Genomic DNA, 17,282 nt, shown 5'->3' on the forward strand with positions numbered 1-17,282 from the left:
TGTCATGGTAGATGAATCTGAGCACTTCAAAAGTAGATTGACAGGAAGTAAACAAAAATTTTCATGTTTATCCGAGGCCTTGCCTGAGACACAGCACCCCAGACACTTCTGAAAGGACTTAACAGCAGACGTCCCGTGGCCCATCATCTGTTCTCTGAACAAAAAGATTCCTGTGTTGGAAAGAAGTGTTACTTGAAATGTGAAAAGAAGATAAATGTTTGAGGAGGAGGGTGACTCAGATGCTGGTGACAGGCCTTAATTCACCTTCTGGCTATTAACTGAAAATCTTTCCCTAGTACAGTGTATACTCATGTTTAAATACAAATCATTGATCACTATAGCAACCCCTTTATCATATGAAGCACATTCTAGCTCTAAGATAAAAAAACACTGTTGAACAGAAACCCACACACCCCCTCAGAAAAAGGTAAGGTGAGCAATCCATGGGTTTATCTTGTTTTATCAAGATGGTTTTTGTTTTAAAAGTAGGTAAAAGATGGTGTGTGAATTGGTTAGCACGTGTTGTGATTGTTTATTCTGAATTTTTATTCTGAATGTATTAGTACCCAAACTGAACAGAAGGAACAGATGCTTCTCTTGGGAGATTTTAGAAGGGTATAAAGAATCAATATGTGTTTAACCAGACTGCTTTTCCCCATTATCATTGCTTTAGGTGTAGGAAAAGTATTGCATTATGGGTTAGCATCTAGAAATGAAATTTCCATTCTACAAGAAATTCTGACATGGTGATTTCCTCTTCAAACACAGTGCCTATTTTTTTTTTTAAATTTCTAGCAGAACAAAATATCAAAAAAGTTAGCAGATTTGGCTGAATTTGCGTAATTTAATAGCGTAAAAAACCCCACCTTGAAAAACAATTCCAGGGTGTGTTCAAAGTAACAGGTTAAGTAGGTCAAATTGTTGTGCTACTGCCTCAATATTGACAGGAATGAAATGTAAAAATCCCTTTGTTTAGTTTTTCTCTACATAGAATGTTTGCCAAATTAACCATCTCCTGCAAAACACTTAAATATTGATGAAACTTTTTGTTGGAAATGTTTCAACAAGTGCTGTTGCTTACTAGAGCGTATGGGGACTATTACACAAAATCAGGCAATTAACTATCATTGGCCTTTCCAGAAGCAGTGGGATCCATATTTCACACAGCAACTGCCTGTACTTGCAGGCACAAGTGAGGAGAACAATCTCTTTTTAAATGGAGTTGGAATCATAGAGGCAGCTGGACTCCAGTGGGGGTTTTACTTCTTCCTCCTCTTTCCAGGAGCACAACGAAGTGAAGAGTTTACAAGCCCATCATGGTGCCCATGAGCCCATCTGCAAATGTGGTGACCTGGATGTCCTCTTCACCTACAAACCCTCAAGTCAAAAGCTAATAGCCACTGTCCTGGGGGCCAGGGACATCCCAGACAAGGACCGCAGTGGTGTGAACACCTGGCAGGTGCATGCTGTCCTGATGCCGGGCAAGAAGCAGAGGGGCAAGACAAGTGTGCAGAGAGGACCCATCCCCATCTTCCAGGACAAAATCACCTTCAGCAAGCTGGAACCACAGGAGCTGAGCAGCCACGCTGTTCGCTTCCGCCTCTACGCCGTGCACAGGATGGTTGGGGAGAAGATGATGGGGGAGAAGTTGTTCCACCTGAGCGGCATCAGCCAGGAAGGGGAAGTGAAGGTGACACTGCTCTTGGAGCCAAGGAGTAACCTCAGTGTAAGTTTGATGGAGCCCATAAAATTGTTTTGTTTTTTGGTGAATATGGTGCTCCTGAAGTCTTTCATTTGGTGCTGTCAGTGTGTGACTGGCAGTTCTGACGCGCTGTCAGTTAAAATGTTATTGGTGAGGGCATTTTCTCCTTGTGCAAAGCTGTGTTTTATTAACAGCTCAGCTAGCAAGCTTACACAATATCATGTGGATCTACCACATCTGCACAAGTCACCACGTGCCATGTTGTTCAGGTACAGTAGGTTGGTCTGGGAACCACCAAGGCATAATTAGTCTCAATTTCAATAAGGACAGTGGTTCTTGTGGAACGCTGTGTTGGTACTGCCCGTGCAAAAGCTGCCTCATTTAGCCCTAGATACCAGCTTGTGGATCTCCACTGTGCAGTTTCCATCTTGCCAGAAATGCTTAGTAATGTTCCTCCACCTGACAGATGGAAGTGGAGAGGTGGGTCATGTGAAGAGGAACTGGCTGTGCTGCTTCTTAATTTTCCATGCACATCACAGTTGTACCCAGCTCTGGCTATGCCAATCAATTTGTGTAGATGAGCTCTGTCATGACTCATTGTCTACAAAAAGCTCGGAGAGCGGTTGTGCACGTGAAATGAATAAAACATCCTGCTCCAGGTGAAGGGGAGAATAGTGAAAACATTGTGGTGGCAAGGAGAGAAAGTAAGAAAATGCGCAGTACATGGCCAAAACCTGCCAAACTGAAAAGTGTATTCCATCCAAAAGCCATTACCAAGGAGATGTACAGAGTATTAGTGTAGTAGGATGTTTGCTTATCTCAGAGGCTTTGATTTATACTCGTGATAACACTTCACTCAGAGTTCCTCATCTTTAAAGAAAAAGTTCAGAGATGTGTTTTTGTAAAAGTGACGCTCTGATCCTTCTGGTGCCCCAGCATAATTAATTCTCAGTTATTGTAATTTCTTGGGAGAGCTCTTACTAAACAAGGCCACGAGATATAAATTAAGTGGGGGGAGGAGTGGTGAATGTCCTGATGATTCTCTCAAGTGCTCTTTCCCTGCAGAGTTCAGATTCTCAGCTGAGTCTGTCAGCAATCTCTCACAGTGATAGCGCTTCCTCAACACAGTCCCTGTCGCATGGAGGGGTGCCAGAGCTGCTTGTGGGACTGTCATACAATGCCACTACAGGGAGGCTGTCAGTGGAGATGATCAAAGGCAGCCACTTCCGAAACCTTGCAATTAATAGGCCACCTGGTAAGTACTTTCACTGCTATTAAATAGCGCCATTGAGCCAAAATTTGCTTTTTTATTTTCTTCCCTGAAATACTCAACCACAGCGTTTCTGAGCTGGCTTTCCTTGCAGATTACCTGATTGAAAATTAAGTATTATTTCAGATCCATGTGCTGATAAATGTTACAGGGCAATTGAAAGGAATCATATGAAGGCTCAGCTGATGGGACAGTAAAACCTGAATGTCTGCTTTATTGCTCATACCTTTACAATATCTGATTATGGCAAAAGTGCTGTTGTACCCAAAGCACAACATAATTCTCAGCAGATCCATTAAAAAAAACCAAAAAGCACTTTCCAAGTGTTTAAATGTTACCATGTGACCCACAGAGCCCCTGCCTGGTGCCATTAAGGGTTTCCCAGGGCTACACTTGGTTTGGTCCCCTTGCTGTGCTGTTGGGTGACCTGGTGCCCTGGACCCTTTGGAGACCCTCCTGCTGTGGATTCACCACTGCTCTACAAGGAAAGCTTCTGCAGAAAGATTTGGAAGTTGTTGCAACAGCTGTGTTCCCTTCATTCAGTCCTAAGGGAAAAAATAGGAATTGCGTTAAAGTAGGTTTAGTTGGTGCCTGAGCTGCAGTAAGTCCTTGAGGAGGATGGTGCTGGTAATGTCCGTGATAGAGATGGAGTCACAGCCACAGTCACCTGTTTGCTGCCTCATTCAGGGGTTGAACAGCAGTGTTTCATTCATCTCCTGCTGTCCTTTTGCCTCCTGTCTGAAACCAGCAGCTGATGGCAACGTGAAACAACACCTTTTAGTTTGTTGGTGTGTTTGCTTTCTGTGATGTGTGCCTGCTTGTCAAAGTAGGTACACCTTTGGCAGTTCCTTGCCTCCTTTGGATTTGACAGAAAATCTTGAGCTGCAAAACACTGAAATTGCTTTTGCAAGATGTTCTTCTCTTTGGTTCAGATCTAGCAAAATATTTATGAAATATTTCAGTACATGGATGTGAAAACTCAGGTTTTTCACTAAAATATACTTAGGTAGATTACAGAAATAGTCTGTGTCATCAGTCAGTCCCTCCAGAATTAAGGGAAAGACTGTGCAACAGTAAAACACCTGACCCCAGCCTGTGCGGCCCTCCCTGTCCTTTATTAGCTGTGACAACAAAGCTCTCCATGTGAGTTACTTAAAGGCATGTTCTCGTTTGTATTTACATCTTTTATTGAAAGGTTTTAAGTTGGGATATTTTTTAGTAATTTAAAACAAAGGTGGACTAAGGTAACTATGCTCCAGCAGGCAAGCTCTCCTGTTTATATATGCTGCAGAGTAGATACATTCTAAAGTTTTACTTCAGAATTTACTTTCAGAAATGAAATTAAAGTAGTCCCAATACAGGCAAATTAGTTTTCAGGCATCTGTAATGCCCTCTTCTTTTCCCCATAAATGAAATTTCATCCTTTCTGTATCCAGATGATACAGACCAGTGTCAGACCAATGTCCCTCAGTGCTAGATCAACTTTTAGATGAAACACAGAAATCCATAAATTTTTACAGGCAAACTCTGAACCTATCAAAATCAGCTTCTTTTATTCCAAGTCACATTGCTGCTTCTGCCTTCTGAATTGTTCTTCTGTGCCTGTAAATCCCCCAGTAGTGTGGCGAGAAAAAGAAAACCCACTGAAGCAGAAACTGATAGAAATTAAAAAGAAGGAAGGAAACCAGCCCTTGTCTTGGTGCTGGAGCAGCATTTCACTAATAACCCCTCAGTCACTGCAGAGCAGCACTGTGAGGGCCGCTCTTGCCCCTGATACATGCTGCTGGCTGAATGAGATGCTCAATAAGTCCTTCACAAGGTGAAAGCTGAAACTGCTGAGCCCCTTTCTGGAGGGCGAGCAAAGAGCCCTTGTGTTTTCTTCAATAGATCCTATTTGAGGTTCTGTTGTTCCAGGCTCAGGGGGAGTGATTTCTTTAAAGTGTCATGGAAATTTTGGATATAATAGCGCTGTGGAACACTTTAATACCCAGCCTAAACTGCTATTCAGGGCAGCCATTTATAGCAAGACTGAGAGAAGCCAAGGGGCAGAATCCCTGTCCATTCCCAGCCCTGGATACACAGACCCTGTACAGGGCCTGTCCTGTCAGCTTTTAGGAATGGCAAAGGAATTTTGCACAACAGCAAAGTTTCCAGCGGTGTTTTTTGCCCACCTTGACCCTATTCTCTGCCACCTGTACACCCACACCATGTCTGCTGCCTTCTTGGCATCTCCTTTCACAGGGATTTCATTGTATGCAAAAGAAGGAACTGAACTGGGACACTGGTGATTTTAGGTGTTAAAGACTACAGAGGCTAGAACAGGTGATTTTCTAGAGAAGAAAAGGGAGATGGTGCATGTCTCAGTGTTTCCTGGGTGCATCTTCTCCCTCACTTAAACCTTTAAACTGAGTCAGGTAAATCTCAAAGTCATGGGCACTTACGTGGGTAATAAATGGGTTAGAAAACAGCTGGGCAGCTTATGGAAACTTAAATCATGCAGACAATGTCTTCTCTTTGGGTGACATATGTGGGATTTAAGAATAGTTTGGTCAAGGATAAGTGTCCAGGTATTGCTCTGGGGAACATGCTGAGTTAAAGGCCTAAGCTTAAAATCCCTGATCACACAAATAGATCCATTATCACTCAGAGCACTTAAGAGCACTCAAGAGTATGGCTCCAGCATCGGACCATAAATTATCTGGGTGTGCCAAAAAGCCTCGTGCAGAAAAGCATCTACAGTTTTGTCAGATGTGGACACTGTTGGTATTTTAGTGCTAATGGCTTGTGTGCTGTGCCCCTCATTCTCCTTGCTTCTTGTAAAAATCATTAGCCTGTGCTAACATTTTGTAGGAGTTCGTATTTTTGTCTGTGGTCTTGTATCTTCTTAGAACAAAATGCAGTGCCTTGGTTTAAAGGGTCTTTATTACTAAAAAAGAAAGTAACAAGAGAAGCCTGCACCACTGGCAGAAATGTATTTAAAAATTTATAACCAGTTACATACTATGTGCATGGAAGTAATACCTTGGGATCACAGTGATGGACCAGGAATCATTTGAGCTAGTCAGTGCATAAACACAAAGCACAACCTTCCTCAGCTGCTCTGCTGGGTGCAGCTCTGTCTCCTCTAATCCAGCCTTCCTTCTGTTCCCTTCTGCATTTCTTTTGGGGTTTATGTCTGTGTGTAATGCAATATGAGAAGAACCATTGTGAAGTTATTCCCTCGCCCAAGAAAAGTCCTCCAAGCTTTTCGGCAGCTGCAGAATTAATCACACATAATAATTGCATCCGTGCATGATCATTATTATAGCAGCAGCATATTAACCCCATTAAACAAATACAATAGCACTGATGCTGGAAAAGACAGGAGCGGTGAGAACAAGCTATCAGGATTTCTATGGGGAACAGGAGAAATTCTTGAAGTAAAAACTTGTCTGAAAACAAAGGTCTACCTGAGCCACTGGTAACAATGCCAACAAGTACAGAAAATGCTCCCACAGGAAAATTAGGATCTTTAAATTAGGATCCTATCTGCTCTGGGATCAGAGTTATTGAAAGCCATTAGTGGATTTTATTTTATCAGCTTATTTTTGAAAGAAGAATAGTTATAAACCCTGTTAGGTTCCTGGAGAACAAAGGCACAGTTAATTCCTTTAATTACTTCAAAGCGTGCCAGGAAGATGAATAAAAGAAATTAACTTTTCACGTGCATATCTTGCTCTGAACAGGGAACTTGCTTGAGCTCCTAAAGCTTCGTGATTCATGTTCCCATGTCATCAGTAATAGAAGAGGGATCTGTGCCAGGGCAAGCTGGGATGGATTCAGTCCTCCAGACATTGGATAACATAGCAGTAGATGTGCTGGGAAGCTTCTTGCTGCTGAGTGCTTGCCAGTCAGTGACAGTAAGATTGGAGAAAACCACCTCTCTTTCTGCACTTTCTTGTTGCCCACTCATGAATATAGCTGAAATAAGCTTACAGTAAGCTGAGGAAGATTTGTTCTGCGTGGAAAAGATGAGGCCAGAAGCAAGGAGCCCCTGGAGGATGTCCCAGTAATGAACAGCTGGGCAGTGAGGTGGAAAAGGGAATGTGGATGAGTGTAAGGTCTCCTGTATGGGGATGCAGGTGGAATTCAAATGTGACCTGGATGGACTCAGAGCCACTTGAGAGTGAAATATTAGACTTATGGCAAATAGCTGCAGGAAAATGTTGACTCAAGGGTCACCAATTTTGGTGAAAGTCCCCCAGATTTAAGGTGGAGAAACCAGAAAACTGATATTTGATTGTAAATATGCATTCACTTGTGTAATGAACACCGTGTACAGTTCTCTGTTCAAACAGAATATAGCAGGACTGAAAAGATGTGGTGTGGAACATTGGGGACCATCAGGGGAATGGGAAGAGCTTCCAGTGAGCTGTAGCTGAATAGACTGTGCCTCCTATGATGCTACAACAAAGGGAGATGGGGGAGGATTCACGGAGGTCTCTGAGTGTCATTGAGAAAGTGAATTGACAATAGTCATCCGCTGTCTTCTGATACAAAACCAAAGGACGGCAAAAGGAAGCGAGGAGGGAGCAGGTTCTGAAGAGGAGACAGCTCTTCACCTACGCTGTCACATCCCTCACTAGAGAATGTCATGGATGCTGGCAGCCCGCTTCACTTCTGTGCAGCACAGGAGAAACTCACAGAGAAGGTTCCACAGAGGGTTGTTAAACACAAAGCCTCCAAATGAGGAAGTTCTTGAGTCACAAACAGCTGGAGATTCAAGAGTGTTTGTGAGAGAACCAGCCTACGCCGTATTTTCGTGGATTTACTGCTGTGTGTGGTACTGGGCACTGTCAGGTGGATGGGCTGGCTGGGTACAGCTCTCCCCACCACATGTGGGACCTGGGACTGAGTAGGCTTAGGGGAACAAGTGTCACAGTCAAAACAAATGAAAAATGGACTTCCAAGGAGCGACTGTGAGATTTTTTGCAGGGGATATTCCATAATAATTAGACATCCAGGGATAGTGTGTGGCTATCCAGTAATGTTTTCAATAGCTTTAGGTTTCTAAAAGGTCTGTGAAAGGAATAGTTGATGATATAGTTGCTAGGCATAGAAATGAAGATCTTTCTGAATCAAAGGACTGCATTTGAAGTGGATGGATGCTGATGCTCTCCCAATCCCATAGTTGTGAATAAGAAAATTTTTCCCCTCCTAAAACAAGCAGAAGAAAAAAAAGCCATTTCTACCAGAGTGGAACAATCCTAAGTCCATATTTCAGCTGGGGCTGAATATTTAGTGTGAATCTGCACTGGCAGTAGCGTTTGAAGGAGATCTGATACAGGCTGTGTAACCAAGCCATGCCTGTGGACACTGCTGCTGGAGGTGACAAAAGCCGGGCTTAAGCATCCTTAGACCCTGCTGCTCCCATTGCTTCCTGATCTGCTCGGCTGTGCAACCCTACTTTCTCTGGTGAAGTTCCAACCCCCTCTCTGAAGCAGTAGCAAAGCACTGATGTGGAAAAGAGTAGAAATGCCCTCATTAGAGGAGAGTTACGCCATGCATCTGGAGGAGGTGTCTGTGTTCTGCTTTCGCTCTGTCAGCCCGGGCTGAAGCTGCACCTCCTCTGGGCTGGGGAGTGCAGGCAGGTGGTGAACAGGCTCTGCAGCCTGACTCGTGTCCCAGGAGAGGTGCTGTGGAATGGACATGGGGTGTTGAGGCAGCAGTGGAGGATCACTGAGGAACTGAGCTCCAAGATTTCTCTGGAGCTAGCTTTCCTTCCTGAGAGACCTGTGCAGTTGCTTCCAGTCTTGCATGTCACTGATGCCAGCAATTCCCTCCCCTCAGGCCAAACAGTGTTTTGAGAGAGCAGTGCATTCTTTTCTGCTGCATTTTAAATTAGAGGCACTGCTGGTCTCTTCTCTGGTGACTCATGTTGTGAAGGTTGCCAAATCCCAGCCTCTCCCCTGTGAGAGGTGCCAGCCCTGGGAGAGGGAGCCTGAGAAGAAGAGGCTTGGTGGAACAGGGAAAGGAAACTTGGCCTCTCAGCAGTGTAGTAGGCAGCTCCCAGCTCTTGTATGATTTATACAGTAGGCCTTAAACTGCGTTAATCCACACTTTCATGGTGTGAGGTTGGGATCAAAAGCTTGGGCCTAATTCTCCTTCCTGCTATTTTACTGATCCAGCTGCAGTGAGCCCAGTTCAGAGTGTGGATGCTCAGTGTTCTGCCCCACTGCTGGTTGGAAGGGGAGGCAAAGCCAGGACTAATGGTCTTCAGGGCCTCAAACCGGGACCTCACGTTGAGCTGCCTGTACCCAGCAGCACAGAGCTGAGCTTTGGGGCTGCTTTGCCACGTGGTGCTGCCGTTTATTGTGTAGGCTGGGAGCGTGGGCTTGCCAGCTGGGGGAAATTAAGCTCCAGGCCCAAGGCTTTCTTCTACTGCAGCTGTTATTAGTCTGGATTGCAGCATGCTGACATGGTTATTCTGCTTTTGGAAATGAGCAAGCTTGCCCGGAGCGCGGGTGGGAAAGTCCGCACGGCGCTGTGCGGTACCCTGCAGTCCACGGACGTGAGGGGTCAGGAGTCTTTGGTTGTTTACTTCCTTTCTAAATATAAATTCAAGCAGGGGGTTGGGACTCTTTTGTATTTGCGGTGCTCTCGCTCATGGGTCAGCTTTACTAATAATGGTGGGGCTTAGTGCAAGTGAAAGAGGAACACACACTATGGTCCCTGCTCTAAAACCGGGAACACATAAATTACAGTTGATTATTCCCCTGAGTTGTCATTATCTGTTAGTTCCTCCGAAGAATCATGACAGAAATGGGTCATTAGAAGAACCCTGGAAAAACTGATTGCCTTTGCAGATGAGGTCTCAAGAGGTGTTTGATAGTTGATGGAGACAGAGCAGTCTGCATGAGGAGAGGTTTGCCCAACCCTCTGGAGTAAGAATATGCAACACTAGCCCAAAACATGTCCGGCTTCTTACAACATTCTTTGCTTTAGTCTTTTCACTCTGGTATTCAATGCTGAGATGTTGATATTTTGTGTACACGTGAACATTGTCCAGTCCACTTGTACCAGAGAGGCAAGAGGAGATCAGTGTAAAAATGCTCTGCAGCAAGACCTCCTGTTCCAAAACCTGTATGCAAAGGAGAGCCTGGTAGATGCGGTGCTCAAATTGGTCTTGGCAGAAGTAGACTTTGTTCTTGAATTTCCACAGACTTTTGTGTAACCGTGGGCAAGAGGCAGCCTCAGACACTCCCAGATATTAAGAGGTCTCACTCTTCCTCATGTCAGTGAGATGGGTGCCTAAACAGAGGGTGAGCACTTAGGCATTTTAAAGAATGTCAGCCCTAATCTCTTTTCCTTTTGTGCTTGATGGAGGTGGCACAAAAGTAAACACTCTGAAGAGCATAGAGTGCTGAGACACCACAGTAATGAGGCCATTACTGAACCTGAGCATGTAATTAGATGGAAAATGTTTGCCTTCATAATGAATAGATGCTCTTACACATACATTCCTCAGTAAACCGTCAAGTTCATCCTTGCTGTAGCTGCACTAATTTCACTGTGTAACTGGGGGTGGATTTTCTTTGGCAAAGTCAACAGGAGGGGAAAGCTTTCCATCCCAGATGACCAGACTGGACCACAAGAAAAGCTGTGTTTTCTGATGAGATACCTAAAAAGATGCTGCAAAGAGCACAGCACAGGAAGGGCAAACTACAATCTTAAAATTTAGTTAGTGAAGCAGAATAACAGCTCAGCCTCGTATGTACCATCTCTGCAAAGCAAATTTCAGATGCTAAATATATGATCCACACCTACTCTTTTATTTCTGTTCAGGCAAGCTTGATTCTTTTGGCTGGTAAAATACACCGAGTGGAATAAACTTGAGGAGAATTAGCAGCCTGATTTAGTTGTCACTTGCAGTGGTTTTGTGCCTGTGTTTTTTGGGGGGTGAATAGGGTTCCTGGTATCAGCTCTGCCTTGACAACAGTCTCTTTCCAGCCTGATCCAGATGATACATACAGAATTCCCATACACCTTGGTATGGAACAGACAGGGTCTTGGTGCAGAATTATGTAGAAATCTGAGGTATATTAAGGAAAAAGCCAACTTTTCTGACTTTAACACATTGGTAGTGTGCTGCTCATTTTTCCTCAAAGCCAGGTGTGTTAATCCCTCACTTTCAAATGCTGAGGCCTCAGTCAGGGATGTGACATCCCAGAGTTTATGGCTGTAAGACACTCATCCACTCATTGCCTGCAAAATTAACAGGGACGTGCTGAAACGGCATCCTGTGGGGTGTTTCAGCTGTGGCACTTGCTTTAGTGTTAACACCTAAATCATCTGTAATGGTATCACTGTCTGCTAGAGCACCGCTGAGTTATGGCATCTGCTTTTTTGATTACGAATTCGTTGACTCCTTTGGGCACCCTTCAGATGGATGTGCCTGCAGTTAGGTCTGATGAATCCCACCTGAGCTGCCAGTACTGCTGAAAGTCAGAAGGAAGGATGACAGCAAGGTATGCTAAGGTTAAAAGCTAAACCTCACCCCTCTCCCTGTCTTCTTAGAAAAAGAGATGCAGGCATTTATGGGGGACCTTTCCCTAAAATAGCATAGGGAGGAAATGTTAGGTTGGTTGTGAAAAGGAAGAAGAATTTTGAAGTTCAAACAGAGAGATGTACTAATTACCAGCTCGTTTGTATTTAAAAATCAGCCCAGCAGAATTCTTCCAATATTTTGAAACCCTCTTCTCAGAAAATTAAAAAAAAAAAAAAAGAAAAAAAAAAGACAAATACATTTTAAAAAATCCATGAAACCCCTACTTATTTTTATTTCCAGGGAGTTCCCAGCAGTCTAGACCAGCATCCAGGACTTACACATGAGAAATGCTTCAGTGCACACTGTGGTTTGTCAGTGCCAAGCACAGTGACATCCCTACAAATACTGTAGGAGTTCTGTCTGGTTTCACATTGAGTCAAGCTGGAACAGAAGGTCCTCTCTTGGGCTTTGTGTTCCTGATGGGGCTGAAGCTGTTACAGATTTCAGTCCCTCAACACTGAGTATGAAGGTGGAAATTAGTCCACCTTTCAATAAAATGTGGGGTTCTTTCCCTTCCCAGATACAACCAGGAAATTGAATCAAATCTTTTTGTGTGACAAGTAGGTCTTTGCTGGCAGGATCCTCTCCATCCCCAGTGTTATGTTGGGAGCCAAGCTGGCACCCCCAGCTAATGACTGGGCTGAACTTTCCCCGCAGTAACTCGATAGCTGTACAGCTGTGCAGGCTGACAATTTGCTCCTTGATTGTCAGCCTCCTGACAGCTTTTTCAGTGGAACAGTTTGAGAGGAGCGGGAAGCCCTGCTTTGGAGACATGGAAGTGTTTTCACACCTGAAGTGTAATTTCACACCTTGTGTTGCTCAGTAGATAAGTGAGTAAAATAGCACATCAAACAGGAACAGAAGAGGATAGAAATGCTGCAGACAAGAGGTGGGGGCTTGTTATTTATTTCTTATCTTCAACACACTCTGAAATAATACTCACTCGCAGGAACCCAGGCACAGATTACGAAGGGGTTAGCAGAGGACTTGTCTAGCCAAGCAATCTGTCACTGTCACGTGCAGAGCAAGGTGAAAACTTATACTGAGTTGGGTCTGTGGAGCACTGGGAGCTCTGACACCACGTATTAGCAACCACGTAACAGAGGAGAACTGATTAACGCAAGAGGCAGAGGAATTTAAGGAGTAGATTTACAGGAGCACTAAGTTGGACCATCCCCTTTCCTTGTATTTGCTAAGCATGTTTACTCCTTGTATGGGATTAAATTGTAAATAAAATTGACCTTGAGTCCAGCAAAAAAAATAATATGAGAATGTGGAAAAAATGTAAAACTATCATGGGAGATCAAATAATTTCACTGTTTATGCAGGGTTTTTTTCCCTCCTTTTCAAGACCATTATGTTTTTTTTGGTATCTCAAACAATAGACCATAGAGAGTGGTGGAGAGGCAAGGGCATCCAAGGGAGGCCTGGGTTAGCCCCAGTGAACCTTGGTCATGAGGGAGAGGAAGGGAAAGTGGAGACACCATTTGAAGAGGAGAATCTGTAGAGACGCTCATAGTTTTGGTTAATCTTACACAGGTTTGCTAGGACTGGATATCTCATACCCTGCTCTTTCCAAGAGAGTGGGGCTGAAACATGCACCGGTTTTCTGTTCTCTCTAGCTGAATATGAGAAAATCCAAGAGGTGCTTTCATCTTCTGCTTCTAATCCCGTGGATTTTACCAAGGAGCACCATCCAGCCCCAGTCTGTTATTCACTGCAGACTAAACTGCTCTACCTGGACAGTTTTGGGGGGCATTTTTTGACTGCCTGGGATTTTTCATTTAACCTGTCACCTGCACCAAACACGTTTCCCTCTTTTTTTGCCTAGATACCTACGGGAAGCTCTGCCTGCGCAACTCCGTGGGTCAGGAGATGTCTCGCTGCAAGACCTCCATCCGCCGGGGACAGCCCAACCCTGTCTACAAGGAGACTTTCATCTTCCAGGTCGCCCTCTTCCAGCTCTCTGATGTCACCCTGCTGATCTCCATCTACAACCGGCGCAGCATGAAGCGCAAGGAGATGGTGGGCTGGATCTCCATGGGCCAGAGCAGCAGTGGGGAGGAGGAGCAGAGCCACTGGCAAGAGATGAAGGAGTCACAGGGGACACAGGTCTGCAGGTGGCACACGCTGCTGGAGTCCTAGTGTGGGCAGGGCAGCCTGCAGGTCCTGGCACAAGGTGCTCTCTCCCTGTGTTCTCTGCCATGGGAAATGGATTTGTAGCGAATTCTCGAAGTTTCATATGGGGGGGGGAGCGATTTTGTTGGATTATTCCTTTTTCTGACCCAGAGATGGGGCAACTGAGAGGTGTTTTAAAAACTTTTATTCCATTTTCAGTCTCATGTGAAGGGTGAGACAGTGCAGATGTTATAATTGACGCCATCTCGATCAGAAGGCAACTGTTTCCTAATTACAATACATTATAAACTTTTCTTGGCCTATCAGCTTTTGCCACACAATGCTGTTAATGCCTTAAAGCCAATCATCTAAAATTACCCCTCGTAGTGGGTCCTACTACAATGCATCTTTCATAGTTCCATTTCTCCAAAGTATCTAGTCTATTTGGAGGCCATCTTTTGAAACTTGTTGCTAGTCCCATTTCTCTCTCAACGGTGTCTGTCCTATTCCACGGCATTTCTAAGTCAGCATTTTTTACCTCAAGGTTTGCATACAGATGCATACTATGTGAGCATTCTGTCAGGCTTGGAGAATTCTCTACAAATCCATTTCCCACACTCTGCCAGCAGAAAACAACTCTGGCAGAGCATGCAGCTTTGACCTGCTTGCTCGGTGTCAGCAGCCATGGGTATCAAAGGTGGCAAGGCCTGGGAAGAGAGTTTAATTCTTGCCTTTCCAGCTTGCCCTGCGTTTTCCACATCCAGATAATTAACCCTAGTGAGAAACAGTGGGAATACCTGCAAAATCCTTTCCTTGGTCATTGTCTTGCTCATTTTTTCATAGGTTTAATCACCACAGACTGATTCTGATGTGATACTGTTTTCTTCTGGTGTAACCTCTCTCTTCCCTCTCTCCCCTTATTTATATTAATGAAGTCTGCAAATATTCTTGCCACGCAGATAGCTCACAGAAAAGCTAACCTGCATGCAGATCACATCCTCTCCCTTTTATTATCGTGTTTCTAAGTCCTAGAAATAAGCATTTGATACCACTGTAGACTGGATGATATATTTTTCAGGCAGCATGAGAAAGCACTCTTGAATCCTCTGTCAACTTTTAAGTGCCTAGACATTACTACAGATCTCCTGTACTAACAGTTGATATAAGGACTAAATATTACTGGTATTTTTAATTAGACACCCTGTGCACTTGTTAGACTGCATTGACATAGGTTTGCACAAGAGATAACAAGCATCAGTTTTATATTGCATTATACAATGCATGTTTAGATGTTTACTTGAAGTTATGGCTTCTGTCACCACAAATACCAAAAAAAGACCAGAACAAACTGCACAGACACCTTTGTGCCTGAATCACTCCTTTCTGCATCATTTTGCCCGTGTGTTAATGTGATTTTTAGAAGTGAGGTTCATTCAGAAAAGCATTTCTGTGAGCATTACAGGAGAGGGCTTCAGATCCATGTTTTTTCTGTGATTCAGCAAAGCACTACTCAGTTTGCTGAGGGCTCTCCCTCAAATCTCCTGTGCTGTCCTGAAATACCTCCTTGGCATGTGGAAGGGGACAGGTTTTGGCATGCTGAGCAGTAGAGCATGCCAGACCATGTCACCTAACCTTGGGAAGGAGCACCCTTGCGGGCCAGGAATAAGATCCAGAGGGGCTGCTGGCTCTGCTGAACTGGCACTGGAGAAAAGAATCGTGCTTCCTGCCTCCAACTGAAAGCAATGCAAGGAGCAGCCTTGCTGGATGGGGTGATGACACTGTCACGTGGTTACTTTTCAGACTGCATTGTCCTTTTCCATTTTAATCTCTTTTCCTGTCTCTGTAAGCTGAAGTCATGGAGATGATGGATAGAGGATGTGTCTCAGTCTGCTGCTTGGCTAAGTGGTTGTTGTTGCAGTGCTGTGTATGACACAAAGGAGGATGTTCATCCTCAGTGGAATGCAGGCAGTGAGGTGCTGAGATCTCAAATGCTATCAGCTGCCCAATCTCCCATTCCCCACACTCTCTAGGAGAGGGCTGTCTTTTCTCCATTCCTGATGATGACAGCAAGACACAGGAAATATTTTGCTGAAGAGGTTTGTGTGTACTGAATCACTTCATGGTTTGGTTTTGCCATTTACGGAGACCTGGCACCAAATTCTGCCCCCTCCTGCACCACAGCCACTTCCTTTGCTTCAACGGTGCTGTGCAAATCGAACTAATGCAAACTTTGGCACTGGCTGTTTGACCAAAATTGGTCCTTGGTGCTGGTTTTTGTCACATCCAGGCTGGACAGGCCCTGAGGGCACTGCTGTGACACTCACAGGTTATCACTGGGTGTCACAGAGAGGCTCTGTTGGTGCTCAGGAGGCAGACAGAATAATCTGCTCAGAGAAGCACTTCTGGTACAGGTGATACAAGTTATTCTACAGACCACGCTCTTATATCTTCTTATCACCTGTCTGAGCATCATTTTTCCAGGGAGACTGGTGGTTATCCTATGCAGGAGGGTTCTCCTCCACTGTCTAGATAAGCTGACACATCTGCTTTGCACTACTGGGGCTTTGTAACACAAAACAGGTTGCAAACCAAATGCAGCTCATCCAACAAATACATTCTTGACTGCACTGCTAAAGCTGCTGTATCACCAATGCAAGAAAAAGTGAACATCTGAGTGGTAACCAGCAGCAGAGAATTTTATTCATAGTAGACTTTTCTCCTGAGGAAAAATAAAAAAGTAGTGGAAACAGCCCAATTCAAAAGGCACATTTGCTGATTCCGGTTGTTTTCCAGTCTCTCCATCTTTTTTTTTTTTTTTTTTTTTTTTTGTCCTGAGCTGCATAAAACGTATATGCAAATGTTTATAACAAATTTTATTACCTGGAATGTGTGTGTGTAATAAAACTTACTGAGATTCTCTTCAGAACTTCTTGAACCTGCAAAATCTTGCCTATGCTTCATGATTAGCTAAGGAAAAAGTGTAAGTTCATAATACATTCCAGCAGTGAACTGGAGATAACCCAGATTTACAACAGCATGATTAAAAAAAAAAAAACTAATGAAAAAGATAATTTTAAAAAACAATGAAGTGCACTGGGTTTGGACTTCCATGCTGTTTTTACATTAAGATCTTTTCTGAAGATATGGCACTAAGGGAATTGAATTTTAATATATAATTTCATTGTAGAGTTTTTGGAGTCAGAGGAAAGCAAGTGAAAACAGCTTACTTAGAGTAAGTTAATACCTGAGCACATGTCAAAACTTTGCTGTCTAAAGGAAGTAGGCTGTTGCATGCTTGCTGCCACATTTTACCCTTGTATTTTATCAGAACATTTTGGAAGGCAGGAGCAAGGGCTGTGGCAGGGGTACCACTGGGTTTTTGGAGGTACTGCTAAAACTCTTGTCACATCCACGCCTTGAGAAGTGCATTTGTGGGGTTCTTGATGTTCCTACTAAAGCAATGGAGAAATTCAGCAAGGTACTGGGGGTATTCATGCTTGCTAGCTGTATTTTGGGATTTTTCTTGCTTTTGTGGTTTATTTTTCCTTCCATTATTTATTGTCTGTGAAGTGGAGGCTCTGCAGCAGCTCTGGCATATTCCAAAG

At 44.0% G+C, this 17,282-nt stretch overlaps 1 protein-coding gene across 9 annotated transcripts in view; it reads left to right on the forward strand.

Annotated features, from left to right (window-relative positions):
- SYT16 (synaptotagmin 16) overlaps positions 1–16,595 on the forward strand; it is a 98,977-nt gene extending 82,382 nt beyond the window's left edge. For all 9 annotated transcript variants that reach the window (XM_040068567.2, XM_040068565.2, XM_040068564.1 and 6 more), the window contains 3 exons: positions 1,283–1,726; positions 2,768–2,957; positions 13,391–16,595. In XM_040068567.2, coding sequence (XP_039924501.1) covers positions 1,283–1,726; positions 2,768–2,957; positions 13,391–13,704 — 948 coding nt within the window. In that variant the 3' untranslated portion in view covers positions 13,705–16,595. The remainder of the gene's footprint in view (positions 1–1,282; positions 1,727–2,767; positions 2,958–13,390) is intronic.
- Positions 16,596–17,282: the final 687 nt, after the last annotated feature.

Source organism: Hirundo rustica, chromosome 6 (assembly GCF_015227805.2).
Source record: "Hirundo rustica isolate bHirRus1 chromosome 6, bHirRus1.pri.v3, whole genome shotgun sequence".
NCBI classification, from domain to species: Eukaryota; Metazoa; Chordata; class Aves; order Passeriformes; family Hirundinidae; genus Hirundo; species Hirundo rustica.